A 27,823-nucleotide genomic window follows, 5' to 3' on the forward strand; every position below is an offset into this window, starting at 1 on the left:
GTGATTAAAGTGCCTCTGGAAGCTGGGCATGGCTCCGGCGGAAGAACACTTGCCTAGCAAGCACAAGGTCCTGAGTTCAAACTTGAGTACTGTCGAGAAAAAAGAAGTTCCTCTGGAATGGAATCCAATCAGAAATGCCCGTGTTTGTTAGGACAGCGGTAACTGTGCTTGGCCCACTACAGTGTGCATTATGAAGTTTGGGGTTCTAAGGCTCTTTTGTTTTGGAGTTTTGGGAGGCGATAGGTATTGAACTCAAGGCCTCACAGTTTGCTAGGCAGGCACTGTACCACTTGAGCCACTCCGTCAGCCCTTTTGCATTGGTTATATTTGAGGTAGGATCTTGCTTTATGTCCAGGCTGGCCTAGATCACAATCCTCCTATTTGTCCTTCCCCGTGTAGCTGCGATGGCAGATGTCTACCGCCCACCCAGTCATTGGTTGAGAAGGGGTCTTGTGAACTCTGCCCAGACTGGCCTTGGACTATGATCCTCGCAATCTCTGCCTCACAAGTATCTACGATTATAGGCCTGAGCCATTAAGCCTTGTTCTGAGGCTTTCTCATACCATCTTCAGAAGTGATATTGTCACCCAACATAGCTGCCCTGTGGGTTCCTGAGTTTGGGACAGACTCATAATTTTTCTGTATGTAAGATCCAGAGGTGGAAATGAGGCATGATTGCAAATGCTATGGCTGCGAATTTGGGCTGGCTTTTCAACCCCCAGGTTTCCACCGACAGTCCCTAGCTGGCTCCATATCAGATCTAAGGAAAAACTTTATTCTCACCTGCTCCCCCTGGCATCCCATGCTGGTCACATTCCATGCTTGATCAAATAATAATTCTCTGCTATTTCCATAGTCCATTGATGTTGTGGTGTCCCTAGAGACAGGTCCTTGGCTCATTGGCCACATAATGAAAGAAGAACTCTGAAGTTTGAAATTATAAAATTCTCCTTGGGTCTTGTTGCCATGATTATAGATTTTACCCTTGCTAGCCAATCCTGAGCCCTCCAAGCTGAGCAGTGAGGAGCATCTGGAAATTATAATTAACCTTCTGCAGGCTCCCTGGGAGCCTGGTCTAGGGCAACTCAGATGTGCTGTCCTGAACATATTTTTAATAAGTACAGCTTGTTCTCCAGAGCAAATCCTACGGATTCCAGACCCAGAAAGACCCAAAGCCTCTCTACACCCATGTCTTTGACCACCTTGGAAAATTTTGAGGCATAAAATCTTGTGTAAGTTGTAAGCAGTGGTAAGCAACCCTAAAAGAAGTCTTGGAATTGCACCTTCACAACTGGCTACACATGTTTACTTCTCAAAGCCATGACTAACCAGGATACTGGGGTCTGTGGCTTTAACAAATGGCAAGCTTGATGTTCTGATCCATGAAAAACTGTCCAGAAGAAAGTGTTTTAGGGAAATGCACATGGGAAGGGGGTACAGGTGAGGCTGAGTGAGGTGGAACTGGGAGAATGGAGAGGAGAGAGACCATTTGGATTTGGGAATATTATGCTGGGTTGTGACTTGGACACGGTGCCTACAGGAGAATGCTAGTTGGAGAGACATAGAGGAAAACTTCTTTGAGTTATATAAAATGAAGCCATATATACAAAGCTTTTATCTTTGTCCCCATGTAGTAATTAGACCAATTGCCATTCTTACTCTGTAACCCATTTGTTTAGTTTTCCAGACTCCCTCTTTAAAAGGAGTGGGAGACATCACACCTTAACCCACTCGTCAGCTTTTCTCATTCTACCAGTAGAATCTTAGTCTGCTCTGATATCTGGGTCTTGTGGGAAGACCAGCTCCCTAGTGTCTGTAAAACGCTCTCCACTGGTGGTGGGCCACACATCAGGCAGTGTCACAAATGTGACTTTGAAGTATGGCTTTTGTTCATTTCTGGAGTAGCAGAAGATGTATCAGTGACATCCAAATTACAAATCCTCCAGGCTTTGGTGATTTTCAGCATAAAATATTTAAAACATTTCAAATTTCTCTCTCTCTGATTTTTCTCTAAAAAAGCAATCAGGAAATATTCATCTTTTCATAAAAGCTCTGGAAGTTGCTATTAACACTTGTTTGGAGATTTTACTTTCAGAGTGATTAACTCCTCTCCAGAGCCCAGCCTGCCCTGGGGTGTTGGGGAGGAAAAGGGGCCGTTTCCTACCTCAGGGCTTCATCTCTGTTCTGTGTTCCTGTGCATCTTAAACAGCCATTCACACAACACAAAGTGCCACCAAACCAGATGAGCAAAAAAATCCAGTAACTTGCTGGGTCTGATATCTACTCAAAAAACAGCCCCGGGGGAGAGACGTGTAAAGCATAGGAAGTTTGGGGGACCTGTTTTTCTCACCCTCCTCGAGGAAGGGAAAAGACAAACAGATTCACAGAAACACACCTCTACAGCCCTCTGTTTCTAAAAGCAAGGTTAAGTGCCTAAGGCTAACAAAAGGGGAGGAGATTAAAAAAAAAAATCCCCTAAACCTCAGACTCATAAGCAGTGAGGCCAACTTTCCTGTGAACCCCAGTCCTGAACTGCTACTTGTAGGGGACTTGCAAGAAGACTTCATTTCCTCTTCAGGGCTAAGGTAAGAGATTCTGCTTAGAGCTTCACTTTTTTTGGCACACTATTTGCCTTCTACTAAAATGCAAATACTCTGAGGCTGTCTAACTCACTTACCAAGGATCACTCAGTTCAGGGCCTCCAGGGATTGGGCCTGATGTACATTTTCCTGATAGATTTTTTTTTATTCTCTATTTCTTAAAGAGATAAAGACCCAGGCTATTTTCTGGGTAGAGGAAGCCCCTAGGGATTTACGTGAGGGGAAAGAGAGGGAAATGCAGAAAATTCTCCAGGCTGCTTTCTGTCCTGCTCACCAAGACTCTAAATGGAGTTGAATTATTCACAGAGACAGTCTACAAATTTCCAGGTATCATAATTGGAAATCCTAGAGAGAAGGGTCAAAACATACTGACTCTACATCCATTGTCTTAATTACAGCAGTCACAAACTTTACTTGACCCCAAGGACAACACCTGGACAGAGAAGCATGTTGAAGGTACTGTCTGTACAGTTTGGGAATTGTATGTGGTGTTCAATGATTCAGGACAGGAAAAACATTTACTAGTCATTTTTTAATACAATTTTTGAGCCGGAGACAAGTTGTAGTTAAATTGTAGAAATGTGTCCTATACCCAGTGTGGAAGCATGGAACTTATGACATGGGAAGTTTTAAAGCATCAGACGTTTAGTAACTTCACTATCTCCACCCATACAAACCCCAGAGCATGATCTTAAAACAAAGCAATGAAATGAAAGGAGAGTAGCATCCCTTGGGACCCTGCTGTGCATCATGTGGTGATTGAAGCTGGCAAGGAACTGAGTTGGATTCTCTGGATTTTATAGAGAGGTCTAAGTCAAATTGCACAGTGGAGAGCACCTCTTCTGCTGGGGTCTGTCCATCTGGCTTCTCACCAAAACTGGTTTGCAGCTATTTCATGTGCCAGAGTATTCTCTTGTAGTGCCAGAGTTTCTTGTTCTCTCTGTCTCTTCTGATCCTCTCGTCCTCTATGGATTTCTTTTTAAAACTGAATAGTTTGCTTAGGTTTTGTGTGTGTATGCATAGGTGAGGCATGGCAGGAATGGAACAGGACTGGAGGCTGTTCTTTAGCGTGGGTTGTACAGCAGCTCTGAAGTCCTTTTGTGAGATTCAAAAAGCAGCAGGATATCAATATTCTGGCTGAAGAGATGGCATGTCTAGCTGCCCTAATAAGGTCTTTCCTTCCTGAGAAGGCCACTGTTTGTTTCTATGGGACAAACCATTGTATTAAAGCTGACCTGATAAGTTTTTTTTTTTTTTTTACCTTGGCTACTGTGCTTTACTCATGGTGGAGCTGAATTGATCATGCTGGGGTATAAATGTGTCATTAAGGAGGCCATAGTGAGTGGTTCTCTCCATAGCACCACATTCTGTGGAATCAACCAGAAATTCATTCATTCAAGTGTCAAAAATAAGAACAATTGGAGACAAAAACTGGAGTTACTGGTACAAAACCCTTTCCTGGTCCTTTCAGATGAACTCACACACCTGTGAATGATTTGAAGGGGAATGATGCTTTTAGCCATTTAGAAGGACATTTTTAGTGTTAAAAATGAGCACTGGAGCACTCTGGGTTGTTGCCATTCATTGTTGCCCAAGCATGGAGAAGGCCTCCACAATGGCCAGTCTACACACCATGAATTGAGAAGTGAGCAACAATGAAGGGGAAGAAAAGAGAAAAGAAAAAGTGAGTCTCTGATTATTTTAGGTAACTGACTTCACAGATTTATACCTCCAACCCATTCCAAAAATTTAAGAAGCAATCTCATCCATTAGTTTCTGATGTGGACATTGAGAGAATCAATACTTGGAATCCAAAGATTAAAAGGAGCTAGCTAAATAAATTATGTGATTACACTCATTGAGAATTTTAAGAAGGATCTTTAAGTGTATCTAGACATAGATTTTAATAAGCAACTTGTCATTCTGGTGAAATCTAAAGGAATAAAATATCTTTCTGAAATCAATGTGGACATGTCTGCAGAATAACAGGTTGATAGATGTCTGGAGGCTGTCTGGTGTCCTCAGAGATGAACAGACAGTTGGTTTTTGATGTGAACACTAGTGGCAAGAAGCAAACTGGCTCTGGGAGTTAAACTTTGCATGAAGGTGAGGTCTTTAAGCAACAGCTGATTTAACCTGGCATGTCCAGTTTCTAAATTCTCTCATTGATTGGAATGCTTACATGGAGTCTCTCATTGAGTTACTGATGGTAGAAAATTTTGTGTGGGGCCACTCTTTGGATTCTGACGATGAACAATCTCTGCTCGCTGCATTTCTCTTCCATTAGGGAAACCATAAACTCTGGTGGCACACTTGTATCCCTACCTTTGAATGCTCACAGCCTAACAGATACTCCAGGAGTACAGGTTCAGGTCTTTCTGGACAGAAACAGGAAACTAGAGGATGTTACACATCATTCCGCTTCTCCTCCCCTTTTGCATATGCAAAAACCAAAGCCTAGGAAGGTCAAAGATAGTGACAAAGTCACACAGCCAGGTGGGCACCACTCAGTCCTATTTCTCCTGTCTTGAGGACCAGGATCCTCTCTGTGAGGCCATTTTTAGACTTAACTATGTCATTCTGAATCTCCCATGGGAAGAGGGCTTAGGTTTCTCCTCTGGATGAAACCCCAAGAGTAAGAAGGCAGCCTTTGTCATCCACCACTGATGTTGGTCCATTCTCTTTGATATACTGATTATTTCAGTGAAAGTACAAATTCCAGAGAAGGGAGGAGACCAAGCAAAAGCTGAATAAATAGGAATATCATAAAAAAGAGAAGTATTCATTGTACATTTTTATCCATGACTTCAGAGGCTACGAGCAATTTAAACCTGAAGACTTGACAATATTATCCCACAAGCCCTTGAAGAGACTATAATCACTGAGTTCATTAATTCTTCACTCCATCTGAATTTTCATCTCTGAGGAAAATAAACCGTACTCCCACTTCTTTTAATGAACCTAAAAAGCATCTCCAAACAGATCTCAGTGATAGATGGCAACAACAGAACCCAGTCAATCAGAGTACTGTGGAAATGAGCCCTCTAATTATCAGAGCCCAAACTGTACTAAGCATGAGTAATGACCCAGGAGCAATGTGGTCTTCATGCTGCCTGAAGTTACTTAAATTGTTATAGTCCACTGCCTCATAACTTAGAGACTTCCTTAAGTGGGGGCCTGCAGCTGAACTCATAAAGTATGCATTGAATACTTTATTTATGATATAACTATAACACTGCAAATACGTAGCTCTAGTTATATAGCTAACACTGCAGAAAAAAGTGGCATCAAAATGCTTGTGGAGATGTTTTATAGTGAGCTTTGCATCATAGAGAAGAGGGGCATTTGATAGTCTGCAAAGAAGAGAATAATTTTGCTGATCATTCTAATTAATTTCTTTAAGAAACCCTGCAATTAGTAAGTAAAGGAAAAGCTAGTATGGAAAATCTCTGGTTTCTGCAGCATAGAAATTTGGAGGGAGAGGCCTATTTGGTTTATCTTTTGATTTCAAAAGATTCAGGACTGGGGATGTGGCTCAATGTAGATTCAGAAAAACTAATTTTTATACATTTATCTGTGCTCATTCATTCATTCAGCCCACTCACTGTATGCAAAATACCATGAATGGTTATATAGAACAAACTAGAAGTAAACAGCCATCTATTTTTACCTTAAAAACAAACCCAGATTTGTGGAAGTATAATTCACCTTCCATAAAATTCACCTATTTCAATTCAATAATTTTTAATAAAACTGAGTTGTCAGCCACCACTGCAATCTCATTTTAGATCTCCCAAAAGATCCCTCGTGCCCATTTCCAATCAACCTCTGTCCACATCCTCAAATCCAAGTGCCCACTAATCAATTTCTAGCTCTTTAAATTTACATATTTTATATGTAAATGGATGCATAAAATCCTATCATATACCATATTTTGTTTATTCAAAATATACGGGTACATGTTTTGTTTCTCTTGGCTAAATATCTAATCTACTTGATTTATCCATAGGTCATATTGTAAGTTCATTTATTTTTGTAAGAAAGTATCAAATTTTTTCCAATTTTTTTCCCAAAAATCAATTGACCGTAATTGTAAGAATTTATTAATGGACACTTGATCCTGCCTATTGGCCAACATGCCTGTCCTTCTAAATACCACACACCTTGATCACCGTAGCTTTGTAGTGAGTTTTGAAATCAATGAGTATAAGACCTTCAAGTTTGCTCTTTTTCAAAATTCTGGGTCCTTGCATTTATGGTTTACCTCAATTTATGCAAAAAAAAAGTTGTTAGGATTTCAACATGAGATATATTGAATGGATAAATCAATCTGAGAAAAATGGCTCTCTGAATAATGTCAAATCTTTTCATCCATGAGCATGGCATATCACTCCACTAACTCACTTACTAGGTCTTTGATTGTTCTTGGTAATGTTTCATAGTTTAGTGCATATCAATAAATTTATTCTGGGAATATTATCTTTATTTTAATGTTATTATAAGTAAAATTTTCTTCATTTTATGTTCAGATTATTGCTAGTATATAGAAAAACTAAGTTGTAAATATTTATCTTATGACAACTTTTTTTTCTGAACTTACTATTAATTCAAATAGCTTTTGGGTGGATTCCCTAGGGATTTCTACATATAGAATTATATTATCAATCAATAAAGATAGTTTTACTTGTTCCTTTCCAATCTGGATGCAGTTTTTTCTTGTCTGATTGCTGGCTAGAGCCACAAGTACAATGTTGAATAGACCTGCACTTAGAACACTGTGTGTTGGTTGTGTGCCTCATTCCACAGTTTCATTGGAAATGTTTAACTTTTCAAGAAACCACAAAATAATAAAACAAAATAATGTTTTATTATAATTGGATCAATCTTGTCTAATACTGAGACAAATCATAGATTCAAAGTACTTGGCCTTCTTGAAGGTCTTAGGTGATATGTCAGCCAACTAAAAAAAATATTAATAGCATCAAGAAAAGGGGTTTTTTATCTTTTCTCCCTTGGTATTTAATATTATGCCCTAATGTTGCTCTGTTTTTGAACCATTTTTGCATATATATGCATGCTTTTATATGTATATGTATTTTCAGTATTTTTTTGAGGTGCTGAGGCTCAAACCCAGACCCTCACAAATACTAGGCAAGCTCTCTACCACTGAGCTATCCCCTCCTCTCTAGGAGACTTCCTGCTGTTTATGGCCTGCACACAGCCATCATCTTAATATTTCTCTTCCCTTCTTTCTTGGGATGAGTCCAATGTTTCCTAGATTTTATGTATTTCTCTTTTTTGCTTCACTCCTTCATTTTGCTGGAGTATATTTTCAAGTAACTTCCAAAGACAGGATGAATGGTAGGAAAAAGTTTCTGCTTAATTTGTTTGATAGTTTGTTGGTGTTTAGAATTCTAGATTGGAAGCTACTTTGTCTCGGAACTTTGAAAGCATGGCCCATTGCCTTCTAGCACCCACTCAGCACAATCAGGTCTGAGGAGCAAAAATCATTCATTAGTCAATCTCAACTCATGGATTTCTTTCCTCTTTGTAAGACGGTGATTGCAATAAGGGGTTTTCTTTGTCCTGAAGAAGTGGGGTGGACTATTGTGATTCTGTAAACTTCTGTGCTTCTGTGCTTATCTCTCAAAGTCGCCAATTGATGATCATCTTTTCTGCTGAAGGACTCATTCACCTCTCACAATTCTAGGAAGCACAGCAACATAGGCCATGATTCTTTGCTTCTTAAGCAAAGACTGCTTTGAAGGTTTGAAGCTATCACAGAATTTTAGGAATTCTAGTTGCATATATTTTTTTATTTCCCTTCAGTTAATTATCCAATTCTCCTTTAACTTTGAGCTAAGTATGAAAATTATGGAGGGCATAAAATACCAAAAAGGTAACTTTTAATTAACATAGAGCAGAAAGTATTCCAAAGTGAGTTATATAGTACACATAGATTCTGTAACTCATCAATCCTGTGATACTCGGGTGAGAATCTCAGGCTACACATTACTTATGGTTTTTACTATCTGCATTGAGTTTTTCTCATTAATTGTTACTGTCTTTTTCAGCAACATAAATTGCAAGAAAATCTGACAAAGAAAATCAAATCAAAAAAAGTAGATCCTCTCAAAGGCCAGAAGGTTATTGCAAGATGTGATGAAAATGGCTTTTATTTTCCAGGTAATTAAAAAAATTATTTTGTGAGACTCCTTTGTTAAGTAATTTCATTCTAGGAGCCAGAGGTTTCAACATGTGCTTTCCTTAGAAAACTGACATGTCATGAGATAGACTACAGTATTCTACTTCTCAAATAGGAAATTATCATGGGCAATTTGCTGCAAAAATAGCCAGAAAAAATGTTATTTTAATCTTTCATTTGCTTTGAAAACAAATTTTTATTATTACCTTCTATGTTCTTGTATGTGCACTATTCTGAAAGTACTGCCCTAATATAGTGAGCAAACACATGAAAGTTCTTGTGTTAATGGACTCTACCTCTTATGAAACAAATAAATAAGTAAAAAATATGTAGTATGTCAGATGCAGTGTTGTAGAGAAAATTCAAGCCACAAAGAGAATTGAGAGTGTCAAGGTGAAGGTTGCAATTCTAAATATAATGGTTAAAGAAGCATTCCTGGGCAAGGTGACATATGAATAAGGACTTAAAGGAGGGGACACCATGAGACTATCTGGGCAAAGAGAGATCTAAGTGGAGGGAGCAGTAGGACCAAGATCTAAGGCTGTGGTGCACATGGCATACTGGAAGAAGAGCAAGCAGACCAGTCTGACTAAACCTGGGAGATTCGCACAAGGCTTCCTAAAGGAATCAGCCAAGTGCAATTCAGCAGGAAGTGGACAATAAAAGAAGCATTGTGGGTAGTGAAAATAATCTGTATGAAGAGCTAAGGGTGAATAAAGATATTTTATTTCTGGAGACATACAATGGACTCTGGGTGGAACCTAGAATGCAAAAGAAGGGTAGAAAATAGTAATATTCTTCAGAGATGTAGGTATGGGGTCTTTCATAACAGGTCCTATCTGAACTTCACTCTAAGGGCATTAAAAGCCACATTTAAGCAGAGAGAAGTATAGTAACACATGGAGTCTAAAAAGGATCCTGTCCATTGCCAGGTGAAAAGTGGCTGCAAATTAGATTAGGATGTCATGGCAGCCTCTGGCTTGGGCCATTGTGTAGATAGGAACCCATGGGAGATGGTAGAGGAGACAGAAAACCAGAGCTGTGCCTGGGGTAGGTGCCTGTGAGATGTCCAACAGAAAATGTTAGAGAAGCAATTTCGTTCTCTCTCTCTCTCTCTCTCTCTCTCTCTCTCTCTCTCTCTCTCTCTCTTTTTATTTTCCTTACTCTCTTTTTCTCAACATACACACTTCTTCCATCATGCCATTTTCTCAAGAACAGGTGTTATATTAATATAATCACAATAAAGATTAAAGTCAGGAGATTTAACATTATCATAACACTTTTATCTAATCTATATATTTTGACTTTCTTAATTGTCCTGATAATAGCCTTTATAGTTTTTTCTTCTCTATTCCAGATCTTAATCCAGAGTCATGTATTGCATTTTGTTAATATGTCGTTTTAGTCCTCGTTAATCTAGAATCATTATTTGGACTCGTCTATAATCTTTAATGATATTGACATTATTTGAGACTACAACCAGTTATAGGATGGTCTTACTCAATTTAGGTTACATAAGATTTAGTTTAGGCATTCCTGGCCAGAATACTACCTGAGTGTTGTCACTCGGGGAGGATGTCATCCTACCCAGACAACTATATGATGTCCGTGTGCCCTCATTAGTTATCAGTTTAGATAACTGATATCAGGTGATATCAGTTTAGATCACCTGGTCACTCTATGCTGTTATCTCCCTTCTCTCGTAAAACAAAAAGAAGATCAAATAGAGTTTGATAGAGCACAAGTCATTGATGACTCCTTTTCTAGTAACTGTTGTTCAAAACCTCAAAGGCATTTCTAGTGAAAAATGACTGGCTTTAAAAATGACTGGCATTTGGAGAGATTGGAGCTGTGTGTCTGCTTAAGGCCAGGTCTACAATGGAGCATAGTTGACCTGGCTGGCTGTTGCTGCCAACCTTGTCATCTTGGAAGGGATTTACATGTGGCCACCTCCGTTCTAGGGTCAGTGTGGATTGCTTGGGGAGGAAATGACTACCTTATACAGAATGGAAGTGACAAGCTGATCATTAGCCTGGCTTGTGACAGGCAAGAAGGAAGCACATTTTAAGCCACATGAGATCATTACTTGTGGAAATGGGTCATCCTTCTTGTTGTTCAGTAACAAGAAACATTTTATTTGAGGAAAGTCATGGTGTTTTCTACCCCATGCCATAGGAACAAGTTAGGACAGAAGGAAAAGGAAGGAGAAAGAAGGAAAAGGAGGGAGAACTGAATACTCTCCTCAAGTGTCATATATAGGGTCAGAAAACCCTAAACTTACAGCTGGCTGAGTGACTCAGTAGAGCACCTGCCTAGCAAGTGTGAGTCTGAGTTCAAACCCCAGTACCACCAAAAAAATTTTTTTAAGTAGCATTGCTTTTTTTCATATTAAAAGTGTAAATAAAACCAGTTTACAATAGAAAATGTGTAAATAAGACTTCAAACCCAAATTAAACATTTTAGTTCAATAAGAAAACATACAATAGAAAAATTTCCTCTTCATCAGCCATTTAAAACAAGAGAGATGAGTCAACATGAAAGTCAACAGCTATTTCTTCACCTCATGAAATGACATGGGACTTTGCCAAGGTGAATATGTAAACTGGGTGGGAGCCATGAACAGCTGCGACTGCCAGGGAAAGTGTCCGATGTCAAATATCTCCCTAATTGGAATTAAAATTTAGAATCTTTTATTAATGGGAAAGTAAATCTCAACTTGGATAAGTCACAAAAATGTCAATGTTAACATGGGTATCTACTTTTCCTATTATAGTAGCTCTCCCTATTTTAATAATCTCTTATACTAGAGTATGTACAATGGTAACATATAAGTTATATGTAAAAGAGTGCTTTTCTTACATGTGTCAGCCCTGAGTATAATCCCCACCACTGCACATGTGTGAAATATTATATAAGCAAAGATCATATAATAAAGTCCTCTGAATGTAACTAAAAGGCAAACTTCTTGCTTCTTTTTCCTTTTTGGCCGCATATTTTAAGGAAGCCAAAGGATGTGTTCAACCTGATTGCCGTTTTGTTTTCTAATGTCAGATGAAAACTGATTTGAGTGGGAGTTTGTACTTCCTTTGTACTTTCACAATTTGACAACATCCATTTTCTGTCTTTATGGAAGGAAATAAGGCTAAAATAATTAAATAAGAAAATGCAATGGAGAGGTGTCCAGGAGGAAGATCCCTGCTTCTCAGAATGGTGCTCCCAGGGGGCACAGGCTGGTGGTGCTGTATGACAAGCTCCCTCCATCCTTTTGGCTTTCTCTCAGGGCACTCCAGACAAGCATTCCATGGTTCCCTTCTGCACTGCTCAACCCCAGCAGGACCAGACTGCAGCCTGCACTATTTCCTAGAGAAATCAAAGGGGTATGCTGATTTAAACAGGCAAAGTGCTAGAATTCAGTGCACTTTAGGATTCAGTGCAATTTAGGATGAGGCAAGCCTAAAGGAGCAGGCATTATTGTCTCTGTATTTTATGTTTTCTTTGATTCTTCCCAGGAGTTGTGAAGAGGGGCCTGAGCCCCAACCACGCACTGGTGAGCTTCAGGTATGGAGACACCAAGGTTGTGCCCACCTCCTTCATCACACCTGTTGGGGGCGCCATGCCCTGCCCACTTTTGCAGGTACCTGCTGGGGTCCTTTTTCACCATCCACGGGGGTTTGGATAACAGAAGATGGCAGAACCACTATGTGGCCTTTTGCTGCACTCAAATGGGTTCCTGCAGGAAGCTTGCATTTGGGCAAGAAGAGCGGTGGTCACTGTTTCTGGGCCCCATTGCTTGGACATTTCTTTGCTCATGACTGATCTGCCATCATCTCCCTCTTACGCAGCTCACCACTATGCAGACTGGCTTATATCACCCCTTGTAGCACTTGTCACATTACAAGACAAGAAGGAGTTGGGGGAAGGGAGTTGCTGTAGCTCCTTATGCTCTTGACACTTTATGAAAGATAATATTGCATTATACAGAACAACAACGACATTGTAGTCAGTTGACATCAGGCTATGATGCTGTCATACACAGTTATCCCTGTGCACACCGCACAGATGAGCCACACTGACTTGTCCTCATCTGCTCACGAACTCATAAAAGCTACACTGTGCCTGGCCTGTCCTCCAGTCTGGCACAAAGACTAGAGAGTAGAGATAAAGACTTGCAAATCACCTTTGCTGCCGTTTCTTGGTATCAGCCAGGAGGAGGAATCAGAGGCGTTAACCTTGATCAGCTGGTCGTCCTTCCCTGGACTGACCCCGGCACACCTCAGTGCACTTTTCCCCTGGTGCCTGACAAAGGGCCAACAGCCCTCTACAAGATTCTCTTTCTGCTGCAAGTTGCCTCTTTGCAAATTTTACCCTTGGAACCCAAATATATGTTTTGGAACAACATCAACCAAGCCTGCTGCTTTCCTTTGTATCAGTGACAGCCCTTCTGACACATGAGGCACTGCTGACATCTCTTTATGTCAAATATCCCAGTCAGCTCCTTCCATCTAATCTTTGTTCCTATGTCTTTGTAGGATGTACATTTTAGAACCCTAACAATCTTGCTGGCTGTCCCCTGGACCCTTGTCAGTTGCTGAAGTCCTACCAAAATGGGGTCTCCCCAAACTGATCAGAAAAGTCCCGGTGTGGGATGGGAGGCACGGCTCAAGTGGTAGCGTACTTGCCTAGTAAGCATGAGGCCCTGAGTTCAATCCCCAGTACTACTGAAAAAAAGAAAAGAAAAAAATTCCAGACACAGCCCAAAGAACCCAGAGAATTCTGGAACTCTTTCTTATCTGAGAAAAAAAAATGTGTATTTGAATTTCAGCATCAGTTAGCAGTCATTGGGGGTTGTTTTGAAACAAGCTGATATTAATATTAGGTTTAATATCAAATATGTTATCCTCTATAGATCGGAGATTATGTGTTTGCCAAAATTGTGATACCCAAAGGATTTGACTTCTACGTCCCTGCCATTGTCATAGCACTTCCAGATCAAAATGTGGCCTCAGAAAAATTCTACACAGTTTTGAAATCTAACAACCGGAGGGTAAGTAGACTTTTGTTTAGAAAAGGACTTACCTACTAGGCAGATAGTGGCTCTTGCCTGTGCAGTGCCTTGCTCTCTCCTGGCATGCAGATGTTTCAAAGAATGATCTCAGTTGCATCTTCCTCCCCCTCCTGCCCCCAGCACCCTCTGTGGTTTGGATTCTGCCCACTGGTGTAGGAGATCACATGGACTCTGCACACAGTGAAATGGTCATGGCCTTCCTTCTCCTGTACAGGACAGTCTTCTGACTCTGGTTGCCTCTGTGCTTTGGATTTGACATCTGGGTGGGCTCACTTGGGTTCCTGTAACACCTCCCACTTCTGCCCTCCCCTTTCTTACCTTTGCTGCCTGTCTCCTGCTCCTGCCTTGTGCTCCTCTGCAAGTCCTGCAGATATGGCTGCCTTCTAGGTCCTTCCCAGTCCTATTCTCTTCTGCCACCTCATGGCCTGTCTCCTGGGTGAGCCTCCATCTTGGGACCCCTGCTCTGTGCTTGGGAGACAGCCCCTACTCCCACCCTGAGCTCCAACCCTGCATTTGTAGCTTGGTCCTACTAGACCACTCCCTGTGGATGAACCACAGGCATCTCAAAGTCAAAGTGTCAAAGGCAGGGATGTCACCTTGCCTCCAGGAGCGTTCTTCCTCCTATCTTCCCAATATCAAGGAGTACCACCACCTAGTGGAAACACCCTTGGGCTGGCCTGAACTGAAGGTGAAGGGGGAGCACAGGGGTAAGGTGGACCAAGGTAGAAAAACACAGGATGTACTTTTGTTTTCTTTTTCTTTAAGAAGCCCAGCAAAGATTTATTTAGCAAAGCAGGACAAAGCAGAGAGAAATAGAAAGGGATAAAAGGAGCACCCCTCAGCATGCAGAGGGTGGAAGCTAAGAGGCTCAAAGCGTCCTGGGGCTATTTATACCCTCTCAGCTGGGGGATTCATCCAGGTTGTGCCTCTTAAAAGACCTGCATTTGGATTTATTGAACACTAGCTCTGTTCTTTATTGGTTGTCTGACCTGGGCAGATTGCTTCACCTCTCTGAGCCTGTTTCATCGCATATGAAAGGAATATTTTATTTATCTATCTATCTATCTATCCTCCTCCCCTCTCCTTCCCTCTATCTGTATCTTGCAGGGTGATTGTGAGGCTTAAGTAAAATATCTATAGAAGACCTGCATGACAAGCCTGTAATAGGTAGTATAGCAGTGATGATTTTGCTGCACTAGTAGCCTCAGTGAATTATTTTCCTTCTGTGCTCCCCATGGTCAATGAATGGGAGCCATTTGGTTAACTCCCTCCCCTCTAGATTGATTCCCTCACTGCACAGACATTTGTGAAGGGTCTATGTTTTCTATGTTTTCTATTGGATCGTTTATCTCTTTCATTGATTTGTGGAGGCTCCCTGTGTCTTCTGGATAGTAATTCTTGAAAATATATGCAACCGATATTCTTTTCCTGCTCTATTGCTTATCTTTAAATTTTAGAATCTTTGTTGATAGAGAAGCTATAAATATTAATATGGTCAGATCTGTCTGTCCTCTCCTTTTTGAATTGCCTTATATTTTAAGAAATCCTTCCTAATAACATATTTCTCCATGCATTTTTCCTATGTTTTCAAAAAAGTTTACAAATCTGATTGTCCTGTGGCTTCTTGACCACACACATACTTTCATCACCCTCCAGGAGAATTCCATTCTGGTCTCAGCATGGGCTCATCTTGCCCCAAAAACATGACTTCCAGCAAGTAGCAGATTTGCCACTGCCTGAACACAGTGGACTTTTCTAAGCTTCAGGATATTTCTGTCTTCCTGGACTGATTTTGCCATCTCCTTTTCATAGGAAACTCCTGTTGTCCTAAAGACTTGCCCAGTTATTAACTTCCTGCTGGACTCCCTCATGGTTCTTCTGTCCAGCCTTCCCCCCACGCTGACTTTGTCACCAATCTCCTGACACAGGCAGGGACTCTGGTTTATTCCTCTCTACATGCTCCCCCAGAGAAACCCCTGATGACAAGAAGGTTCTCGCAGTGGTTTTTATATTAGTTGAATGAATGACATTTCCAATGGAAAGTGACATTGCTTTGATAGGCCACTTAACATGCCTGGAAAATTGACTGGAAAGTGAAATATATTGGTGAGCAGAAAAAAACCAAAGTAACAAGGCTAACTTTATTAAGCCTTTGTTATTTGCCACTGGTACTAATCCAAGTGCTTTACAGGTACTAAGCAAATGACTCTTGAGCACGCTGTGAGGTAGAGACTCTTTTTATCCCCGTTTTCATATAAGGAAGTTGAGGCAGAAAGGTTAGGTAGTCACAAACTTGGTAAGCAATTGTGCAGATGTTTGAATCTCTGGCTCCATGACCTGCACTCTAAACCACTGTGTTCAACTGCCTGGTCCACAGAATCTAAATATCCAGTAAACTCGTAACTGTAGCATGAGGTAATTCCATTAGGGGATAGGCTGTGGTAAATTAATTTTAAGGTACGGGAGAAAGGTGAAGGTCGTCAGGGCCAGTGGCCGCAGGCGCACTGTGTCTAATCTGACAGAACAAGAGGGAAAAGGGGGTGTCTTCCCATCAACTCAAGAAAAGCCCCTTAGAGAAAGTGGAGCAGTCTGGAAGAGCAGAACACAAGGAAGCGTTTCCAGCACATGGCACTGCTCTGGACCATCTACTGCGTAAGGGGAGAGAGCAAATCAAAGGACACTTGAAAAGATGTTCCCAAGCACACACCAGTTTGCAGAGACAGTTAATGAGCTGGCCTAGGAGCCCAAGGAAAAGCTTCAGAGCCCAGGGAGGGACTTTGGAGCCAACCCATAGGGCAGGGCGTCCCTAGGGGCCAGAGTAGTGTGGTCAGGGGAGAGGACATGGAAGACAGTTCTGCTGGAGATTCTGGGGAAAGGTACAAAACTAAAGGTGGGGCATTGATCAAAAGGGTGGTAGTTGCAGTTATTCAGGAAAGAGATGGCCACAGCTGAAACAAAGATAGAAAGGAAGAAAGGTAGAAAGGATGTGTGTGCCTGTGGAATTTATGTGGACAGACTTGGCATTTAACCTAAAATTTGGAGAAATGGCAGCATCAACAATGACTTTTATTTAGCAAATAATTATCAAGCAAAGCTTTGAATTTAACCTGCTCTCCTAAAAGTGTCACCCTGACTAGGATAATGACTAGTTGCTATTATCATGGTTTGCACTAGAATAAAATTATTTCTGAACTCTGGGCTTTTCTGATTTAAATTAAGTGAACTCTTTTGATATTATTACAGGAATTTTGCCCTCGGAGTGCACTTATTAAGATCAGCCAAAGCAAGTATGCTCTCTCTTGTTCTCATATAAGACCACCCCCAATTGAGGAGGATCCAAAAGTGTAAGTTTACCCACCTCTTACTCCTTAAAAGTTAACTTGTATCTTTGTACCTTTAATCTGTTCCTGAGTTTAAGTCCATAATCTCCAAATACTAAGGAGAAAAGCAGAGGCGGGAGACTATATCCCTTCACTGACACATTTAATTGCAGTTTCTTGCTCCTTCTTATTCTAATCTTGAATTCAACATCACTTTTTTTTTTTGGCCCTTCAGAAAGCATTCAATCCTGTCATTGAGTTTTATTTAGCTCACAATTTTGAAGGCTGCAAGTCCAAAATCACGTGGTCCCATCCATTTGACCTCTGGTTCCTGATGGAGAAGGGACACAGTAACAGACAGGAAGGAAAGTATTTGGAGGGTAAAGGGTTCAAAATTGATCCAGTATGGCCCAAAAAGATTCATTTTACCTAAACAATTCTCAAAGACTTTTAACATGGGTGGACTTGCAAAAATATGTCACCTATATTGCCAAATTCCAAATGGCTACTTCTCAAGGGAGAGCAAGGTCATCACCATATTCACAACACAAATGGGCCAGGCTGTGCAGATTTCTTCTTTCTTCTGACTCCACAGCTGAAAACGGGTCTCTATGGAAGGAAATGACTGCTTTTCCTTTTCCAGTCCCCTCACTAGTGTCTATCTATATTCTGTGGCATCATAGATGCTTTTTCTGAGTGAAAATATTCTCTAACCTGTCTATAACTTCACTTAGAGAACACATGTGTAATTTCCCTGTTGTGATCTCAATTCTGCTTCTACAAGAAGCAAGTAGAGCAAAAGGAATCCCCCTTCCCCATTTGGCATCCTCTGTCCTCACTAGGACAGGAGACATAGACCATGTTCTTCCCTGGCTGCCTCCCCTGGAAATGGCCTCTGACTGCTGCAGGGGAAGGACCTGGTAGACTTGCTGCTCTAACTTCTTGTATTTTGCTCTGAAGAGAGCTGCCTCTACCAGGTGTTACTCATTCTACAACTAGCTGGAAATCCCTGCAGCTACCTTCCCTGCATTCTTGACGAGCTAGGCTTAGGCAAATTAACTCTCCAAGATCCCACCCCCCCTTTCTTTAGACTTTCTTTAGAAGGAATGTGATTTACAAAATAAGAATTATCACTCCAAATGTGATCTCAGGAAAATCAAATAGGATTAATCAGGACTAATCAGGTCCTTTGAGCTCCAGAAAAACCATTAGGCATCTGAAGAAAGTTGTTGGGTCCTGAGATCTCTAAAGCAAGGAATGTTCTTCCCTTACTGCTTGATTGTCATTGTTTGATGTTGGGGACGTGGTAATAAGTAAGACCCTCACAGGACTTAGATGTGGTTTGGCTGCATCTATGGGCAACTTCCCAATTCCTATAACACAAAATATTAGCCTCTCTGTGGGCACAGTGACTCATGTCTATAAACCCAGCTACTCAGGAGGCAGAGATCAAGAGGATTGAGGTTTAAGGTCAGCCCAGGCAAAAAGTTAGCAAGACCCCATCTCAACCAATAGCTGGGTATGGTGGCATGCACTTGTCAATCCCAGCTATGTGAGAAGCATAAGTAGGAGGATCGCTGTCCAGGCCACGAGACCCTATCCCAAAAACATCTACAACAAAAAAGGCTGGGGGAGGGGCGGTGTGTGTGACTGAAGTGGAAGAGCACCTACCTAGGAAGCATGAAGCTCTGAGTTCAAATCCCAGTACCACTGAGAAAAAAAACTCTCATTATCTCTCTTTTGAGCAATTCAGTAATTTTTCATGAAGCCATTGGCTTCAGGAGCATGTCCCAATGGAAGTGATAATTCCTACATTATTTAACCCTCCTTCCTTTACTCCATGTGGTCTAGCCTCACATTGTCTTCCTGACAGCAATGAAATTAAGTCATTGACTGAAACTTCCAGGTTCAGCACTGCCTCTGACATTACATGACATGAATCACTTCTCTCCAGCCTACCTAGTCACTCCTGACAGTTTTATCCTTAGCAGGAGTGGTACATTTGAAGTCATTAAGCCACTTCGTCCCTTCTGGTCAGATTAGGAGCCCCATTTTCTATCAGGAGCAAAGCCTTGAAAAATGAGCAGCTTTGCAATAAATCCATCTGTGAATATCCCTGAAGATAAATGTCATTGCCTACTTTCAGGAGGCATCTATGGTATCCTAATACATGGGACAAGGGAACATGAAGAGTCACAGAGATTCTCCAACTTCAGCCAATGGTGTCAGTCTCTTCATTTTCTGTCCCTTCAGTTGTTAAACTTAGCAGCCTCTGATCCTCCTCAGACATCTATCTCTTTGGTGACCATTCCTTTTCTCTGTGTCCAAGACAGCCTGTTGACAGACAGCCTGGGGACAGTGTAAAAATGAGGCTTCAGGGAGTCAGTAACAACACCAGCATAGCAATGCTTGATTAAGTGAATTAGGTGGATTTTGACCCCACAAGAGTGTTAAATGGGTGCTCAGTGTTTTCTCCCCAGACCTGGGGCCAGCCCTTCTAAAAAGCCAGTGAAAACACAATACCTGGATCCCTGCCCCACTCCCACAATCTCCATATTTTTGTCCTGTTTATAGGTTGGGCTTCCCTAGTCCAAAAATCCAAAATCTGACATGTTCCAAAATATGAAGCTTTTTGAACACCAACATGACAACACAAGTGGAAATTTCCCCACCTGACCTCATGTGACAGGTCACAGTCAAAATGCAGGCACACCAAAAATATTGTATATAATTACCCAAGACAATGTGTATAAGGTGTGTATGAAACACAAATAAATGTTGTGTTTAGACTTGGGTCCCATCCCCAAGGAATATCGCTATGAATGTACAAATATTCCAAAATCAGAGAAAAAAATCTGAAACACTTCTGGTCCCTTTTGGATAAGGGACCCTTAATGTGTATTCAGCTAAATCTGTAGCCTAAAATAATTAATAGGGCACATGATTTAATGCCGTTTTGGTATGAGATTGAACAAAAGAAAGTTCTTTTATGAGTCGTTTCCAGACGTGCTCATGGAGAATGCCCATTGGCTGAAAGTCAAGATCATGGTGGTCCTTCCCTTCTCCCAGAGTGGGTGTGGGCCAAAAAACAGTGAGGTACATTGGGAAGAGGATAAGAACTTTCATATCACACACCCATGTGGTGCACACTTGTAATCCAGTTACAAAAGGGGAGATAGAGGCAAGAGAATCACAAGTTTGAGGCCAGCCTGGACTACATAATGAAACCATGTCTCAAAATCCCTCATCCAAAAAAGGAAAAGAAAAATAGCTTCCACCTCAGATTCACAGCTCCCTTGCTCCTTTCTCCTACCCACACCCCATAAGGCGACATTTCCTTGTTAGTAACTTGAACTTGGTCAATGTCATTCTAGCAAGTGAAATCCAGGGTCCCACATGATACCTGCTTGATTCATGTAACGGTTTTTCCTTGATCAAAACCCTGGCCTGCTTTTTGTTCTCATCAACAAACTTGTTTTATTGTTAACTATGGGAAGTAACTCATAGTTAATATAATGTATAAATTAAAAACAAGTGAAAAAATACAAAAATCATCCCTGACCTCTTTTTTTCAAAAGTAATCACTATCCACATTTTCCTCTAAGTAAGTTGATTCTTACTTATCCTGAAAACAAAAAGTATTACTTTTCCTTTTCATGTATGACAGCTGCAAAAAACATCCTTTAAAAAAAAACTACGGAGAAAGTGAATAAGGTGAATTTTGATCCTAGAAGAGAGTATGGAGTGGCTGTTCCATGCTTTTTCCCCTTCTGAAGAACTAATGAAGACACAGTGCCTGGAATCCAGGGCCAAAAGGCTTCCACCCATCCCTGCATATTCACAGCCTTAATAACAGCAGTGAAAATGTGATTTGCATTCTGTTCTGTAACATTTATCCCACTTAACCATGTGTGATTTGCTTCTTTCCATGGTAGTGACACTTCTTGTTTCATTATTGCTTCACTAGAATTCCATTACTGAGGTGCCTCATTACCCATGTGACCAAGCCCTACTGAGGCTGAGTGCACTTGCCCATTGGTCCCTGCCTCCTCCTCCTTTTTCTCTTCCTCTTCCTCCTCCTCAGCCACCACCACCACCCCTTCCACTTCCTCTCCCTCCTTCTCTTTCCCCCTTTCCTCCTTCTTCTGGGGTTTCTGCAGGCAGATAGGGAGGGCCCTCCTCTACCTTACTCTTTTGATACTTCTAGAAAATTCTCTGCTCTGGAGGACAAGGCTTCAGAGTTCACAGAGCAAGCACAGTGACTGTAACCTCAAAGTGTGATGTCAAACGTGTTTAAGCACCTAATATCACGGAGTATATCCACATCCACACAAACACTGGCCTTACCTTTAAAGATGACTTGTCTGTGGCCTCCAGGAATGCCTTTGTTCCTCTATGCTACTGCTCAGAGGGTAATTTTTAAATCCCTCTGGGAAATTCACTCCTGAATCTTTGAGCCAATTTTTGAAAGTTATCATGTATGGTAAGTCCTGAAAGATTTGAATGACAGAATTTTCTATTTGGAAATAATTAAAAATCTTTTCTGAGTTTATTGTCACTTTCCTGACATCTTCCAGAAGTATCTGAAGCAGCAAGATTTCAAAGTTATTCAGAGTAAGAACAAAACAAAAGAGCCCTGGGCCTGTGGTTCATGCCTGTAATCCTAGCTACTTGGGGAAGCTGAGATCAGGAGGATCACAGTTGGAGTCCAGCCTGGGAAAACAGTTTGCAAGGCCCCCATCTCCAAAATAACCACAGCAAAGTGGACTGGAGGTGTGGCCCAAGTAGTAGACCCTACTTTATAAGCACAAAACCCTGAGTTCAAACCCCAGTCCCATCAAAAAAAAAAAGAACAAAACAAAACAAAAATTTTTCTGAGTGAAGGCAGAGAGAGAAAGGTGGCTGATGCTTACAAGAGAACAAAATAAGGTTTAACACCAGGTATCTGGTACCCTTAACTTATCCTGAGTCCTGAAAGAGGTGACTTCCCAAAACAGTGAGCCATGGTTGGAGGACTGGAATGAGGTCATGCATTCCCAAGATGCCACCTTTGAAATACAATACCTCTGGATAAATAAGTTTTACCCATTTTTCAAATGTCTAGCTCTATGACTTCATATTCAGGCCTAAGTTTTTTCAATGAAATGTAACTAAAAGTCAGATCACTGTTGGCATTTATTGAAGTGTTTCTGATGTTACACCTTGAATTACGTCATTAGACGTAATTCTATGGTACAAGCTCCAGTCCCCAGGACCAAGTTGGTCCTTTCCAGGTAAACAGGGTTGATGCTGAGGCATGCTCAGAGACTTCCAGGGTAGAGTTTTTCCTTCATTGACGTGGTCAGGACAAGGTCCATGTGGTAAGATTCTCCCTGCTATACAAGTCTCCCAAACACCAAAGGCCTGTGGAAGGGCACTGAGTGGAATTAAATATAGCCAAAAGTACTGGCCTCAGGACAGTGGACAAGGAGATAGGAAACCCCATGGAGCTGGCTTGGACATCTCTGTGGACACAGCAGCCATTAAGGCCTGAGTATACCTGATAACTAACTCTCTCTCTCTCTCTCTCCCGCCCCCCCCCCCCCCCCCCGCTTCCTCTCCCCCTCCCCCTCCCCTTCTTCTCTTTCTCTAGAGAGGATGAGGAGGAAAAGGAGAGGAGCTCTACTTTCTGGCCAGTGAAAGAAGTTGGCACGGGGAATTTAAAAGAGCCAAGAGAGGAAAACCCTAGAAGGAAGAAAAAGAAACCTACCAAAAAGCTGCCTCTCCAGGAGATGGTGTCCGCAGAGACACGTGGCTCTTCCCATGACAACAGGTCCCAAGAGTTACACCCCAAGATGGAGCCCAAGCTCAAGGTGGGAGGTGGGGGGGGTTAACTCTGTGAATCTCCAGAGCACTTTGGAATTTCCTTCATGAATAGTGCATGTGAGGTCATTCCCCAGTTTCCAGGCCAGTGTAGGTCCCCACACTGCAAAACCAGTAGCCCGCTGAAGTCATGCTGATGTCCACTTCCTCAGAAAAGGCCTTAGGCCCAGGGCCTATTGCTCAGCCAGCCTCCCCTTCACTGCCACACCTCTCCCTGAAGCAGCCCCTGTCCTGCCCCCTTTGAGCCACCCACAGCAGCAAAGGGCTGAGGACTATCACGAGAAACCTAAAACAGGCTAGTGGTAACTAAGTTTAAGCGAGCCAATGTTCCTCCAGGGCTGCCCAGACCTCAGCACTCAACCCTGTGGAGCAAGTCCTCTGCTGAGGTAAGGCCCCCTTCACCTTCATTCCATCTGTGCCTTCCCCGTTTGAAACAAAGGTGTAGCCCCCCCTTTCCTTCCCCAATCTTGCCTGCTACCTGTTTGAGCTCATTAGTTCTAGCTTTTCCTGACCATTTTTTATGCTATTTTTCCCCAGTCTTCCAAAATTGTTCTCCATCTTCTGGAACACTCTGCATACCTAGTTCTAACTTGATAGATTACTGTCATAGGATTTTCAGTTTTGGGAGAAAGTCATTGTACTTAGAATCCAAGCCTGCAGTCTTGTTTGAAGTTGAATATCCTACCTAAATTAGGGATTTGGTCACTCATGTGAGGACTGAAATTAAGCCCTGATAACCTCTCAGCTCTGTAAACCTGGATATTCTCTATGTTACTGTTTTCTGGACATTTTTACTGAGCCCTTCCTAATTATTTTTGTCTGTAGTCTGTTTTAGGTCTCTCTAATTGAGTGTGCAGAACCAGAATAAAAACTCTTACATTGAAACACTTCAAAACTAGTGAGCTGTTCACTTGTTACTATTTGAACACATTTTAGCAATGACATATAAAAGTATTCAGTTCTGCTCACTAATTTCAAAGCTGAAATAGCTCTCCCCAATTCTCTTTTTTTCTAATTGGTAATAGCCCCGGGACTAGATACATATCACTAATCAGAAACATATTGGAGGCCTTTTGCAAATAGAAAAAAAATAGGGCAGAGTTGTGATGCTCATTTACAACATAGTTAAGTGGTATTCACATTCTTGAATTAAAGGAAGAATCCACTTTCAAAAACAGGAAGCCTCAACATCAGGCTAAAAATAGTAACCAAAACAAGGCAGGAGACCCTGTGTGAGGAGGTACCTCCCCGGAACCTCACTCCAAAAACAAAACCCAGCTTTCTTCTCAGCAGGAAGGCTCTGGAGCAATCCTCTACTCCAAGTCTGTGTCCTGGGAGAAGGGTCTGAAGGGTGCAGGGTGTTTATTCTGCCCAGTGGAGAACTGGTGGGTAGGGAAAAAAACATTCATCCAGTCACAGTCATTCGCTGAAGCAAACATCTAAGTCTGCATGAATTCATTCAATCAATCACTCAACAAGCGAGTGCTGACAATGTGTTAGGCTCCAGAGAGATGCCATCAGGCATTGGGAAGGTGGTTACTTTCTCTCTCTATTCCATCTCTTTCTTTTCATCTCCACTTTCCTTTTTTTGTTTTGTTTTGTTTTGTTTTGATGGTACCGGGTTTGAATTCAGAGCCTTCATGTGGTACCACATGAAGTCATGTCACCAGCCCTCATCTCCACTTTCTTATTGGATCAATCACCATTGTTTGGTGGTAGGGAATGTTCAAGGATAATGAACTAGAGGGAAGCCAGGCATGGTGACACATGTTGATAATCCCAGCATTCAGGAAGGTGAGGCAGGAGGATCATAAGTTCAACCACAACCTGCACTATATAGAAAGTTCCAGGTCAGCCTGGGCTGCATAATAAGACCCTGTCATGAATAATGAAACAATAAAAAAAATAATAATGAGACCCTGACTCAAAAACAAAACATAAAAATAAAGAACCACAGGACAAATAGACATATTAGTGTAATGGTGTTATATTACAATGCATGGTGTTCACTGATTCTATGTGATATGTTTGATGATGATGCCTAATTCAATGAGCTAGGAGAAATTGCAATTACAACCATGTACTTCCACTTCCAGCCAATAGGGAATAACAAACTATATTAGGACTGCCATCCAAAGCAATTAAAACACCTGATAAAATGTGTGGAACAGTATCAAAGCCAATGGTCTTTGAGAGACAAATGGGCTAAGTCATATGAGTGCCCCAGCTTACTCCTTAGAGATAGTTTCTAAGCTGCAGCATAGGAAAGAGGAAGCCCAGGCAGAGCCTGGCAACTTCCTGAATTGAGGAGATGGAGGTTGGGATCCTGAGAGCACTAAAGCAGCTGGAGTTCACGGGGTAGTGCGTGGAAGAGAAGAGTGCTACAAAGAGAACTCTGGAGATTGCATAGGGACCCCTTGAGTCTTCAGCTCAGTGGACAGTTTGGCTATAAGGAAATTACTCAAGGCTCCAAAAGACTAGAAGGAGCAGTTCTTACATCTCACACAGGGCTGGAGTATTTGTCATTTCCCCCAGCCAGAGTGGAAACCCTTATTGTAAACGGGGCATCAGGTAAAATGCTCAGGTGGTTTTGCCTGCACAGGAGAGCAAAAGTGACCCAGACTAAATGCTCTTCCAGTCCCAACTAACAAAGCTACAAAGAAAAACCTGGAAGGATCACACTGCTTCCAAATAACTATGCCATGCCCCAGAACAAAAAAACTTAGAGGAGGACTGTGGTTATGGCTCAAGTAGTGCAAGTAGTGGAGTGCTTGCCTAGCAAGCACAAGACCTTGAGTTCAAACCCCCCAGTATCACCAAAACAACAACAACAAAAAGGTGTTTTGTATAATAAGGAAATATTTAGAGTACCTGCCTAGCAACTGCAAGGCCCTGAGTTTAAACCCCTATACCATCAAAATTAAATAAGTAAATAAATACTTAAAGAAATACAAAAATATACACCATCCAACAAGGTAAAATTTATGCTGTCTGGCATCCACTCAAAAATTGGCCTAGAAACAAGGATGCACAAAGAAGCAAGAAAAATACAACACAAATTAGGAAAAAAAAACTCGGTTTAAATTAACTCAGAAATTACACAGATAGATAAAAAGTCCCAGAAATGGTAACTGCTGGCTCATATAAAATACATTTTTAAACTGGATGTGGTGGTACACCTGTAATCCCAGGATTTAAGAGGCAGAGGCAAGAGGATCACAGATTCCAGGCCATGCTGAACTATATAACAAGTCCAAGGCCAGCTTGGGCTGTACAGCAAGGCCTTTTCTCAAAAAAACAAACAAAAAAATGATGTCCTTATTATTGAAATCATTTTTAAAGATTATTAACTTTAAAATCATTTTTAAGTTCTGAAGCACATTTAGATTCCAGGAACATTGGCACAGTTCGACATCTGGCTTAGTATGGCCATTCAATGGTAGTTTTAAGATGAATATGTCTCATGGGCATTTAACAGTAAGTCTTTCATTTTAACCAAAAGGATAGTTAATGACAACCTTCTGGTTGGTAGGGACATCTGTTTCTGAATGTTTATTATACATAATACAAAAAATTGAAATTAAATAAAGCAATGTGAAACTGAATTGGGTAGATGATTATACAAGTTCCTTAGCCTTACCCAACAAATCATTCTATTCCATGTCTTTCAACAACCATAAAATATGCATCTCACTAGACACAAAGAAAACCAGATGGCATATGAATGGTACCATACCAATTCATCATGACTACCCTAGAAAAATTACCCAAAGTCAATGTTCTCTGGTTGTTCTGTATACCAAGCTTAGTACAGAAGACAAAAACACTCATGAAAGATGAAGAGGCTAGTTTATTAGAAGTCTTGGTACTGTTAACTATTAGAACAGCAGTGTCACAGCTCCAGGACACCATGCATGCCCCTTCCTGTTTAGGAAATCTGTATTGGTCCTCCAACTAGCTCCTTTCAGTAGGTTTTGCCCTCCAGGGTAGCATTTGAAAGATGGATAGCTGATTAAATTCCTTTTGGGGTAGCTTTCATTTGGTGGTTTATTATAGTATCTTCTTGAGTTTTCAACTAAGTTTTGCTTTTTTGAGTTAATGTGGTTTATTTTTGTTTTAAAATAAGTGAACAATAAGAGTTTTTTTATTAAAATCTTTAGTTACCAAGATTTTTATAATTTTTACCTTCCATGGACTGCTTTTAAGGTTGATACTTTTTAGGGGTGGCTGATATGTACAACACTATACATACAAAAATACATGTTAAACATACTTTACATAGTTAAGATAAAGCAAATCTCCAGTTGGCTATGGTTAAATATAATGGCACTTTTTTGTGCTGCTGAAAAATTTCACATTGCTATTAAACTTCCCTTGTCTGTCCAGTTAATTTTGTAAAATAAATAAATAAAGTACAGTGTGAGATTTAAAAAGATTTGAGCCTCTCTATTCCCATTTACTGTATGGGGGACAGGAAATGTTTCTTTTTTAACCCATTTCTCCCCATTTTTATTCTGTAATACTAAATTTCTTTCCTAACAAACTTTACTATTATTTTTACTATACTAAAAAGATTATTGGCTTTATAGAGCAATGGTGTAGGTGTGATGGCACATTTCTATCAATCCTGAGTAGACACCCAGATGCACATTCTCCTGTGATTCGTGTGTTTGATTTTTCACTGAATAAACCTGCACTTTTAGCACACATAAGAAGGAATAAAATAAATTCAATCTGAAAAGAAACAAAACAAAGCAATAATAGCTATGCA

At 41.1% G+C, this 27,823-nt stretch overlaps 1 protein-coding gene across 1 annotated transcript in view; it reads left to right on the forward strand.

The window, feature by feature from the left end:
• The window catches only part of Vwa3b (von Willebrand factor A domain containing 3B), a 225,483-nt gene extending 198,040 nt beyond the window's left edge, over positions 1–27,443 (forward strand). Inside the window, exons 22-28 of the mRNA XM_074050295.1 lie at positions 8,675–8,786; positions 12,315–12,439; positions 13,712–13,849; positions 17,114–17,214; positions 22,823–23,042; positions 23,389–23,438; positions 23,878–27,443. Coding sequence (XP_073906396.1) covers positions 8,675–8,786; positions 12,315–12,439; positions 13,712–13,849; positions 17,114–17,214; positions 22,823–23,042; positions 23,389–23,438; positions 23,878–23,887 — 756 coding nt within the window. The 3' untranslated portion in view covers positions 23,888–27,443. The remainder of the gene's footprint in view (positions 1–8,674; positions 8,787–12,314; positions 12,440–13,711; positions 13,850–17,113; positions 17,215–22,822; positions 23,043–23,388; positions 23,439–23,877) is intronic.
• The last annotated feature ends 380 nt before the right edge of the window (positions 27,444–27,823 follow it).

The sequence above is a fragment of the Castor canadensis genome, chromosome 12 (assembly GCF_047511655.1).
Source record: "Castor canadensis chromosome 12, mCasCan1.hap1v2, whole genome shotgun sequence".
Lineage (NCBI taxonomy): Eukaryota > Metazoa > Chordata > Mammalia > Rodentia > Castoridae > Castor > Castor canadensis.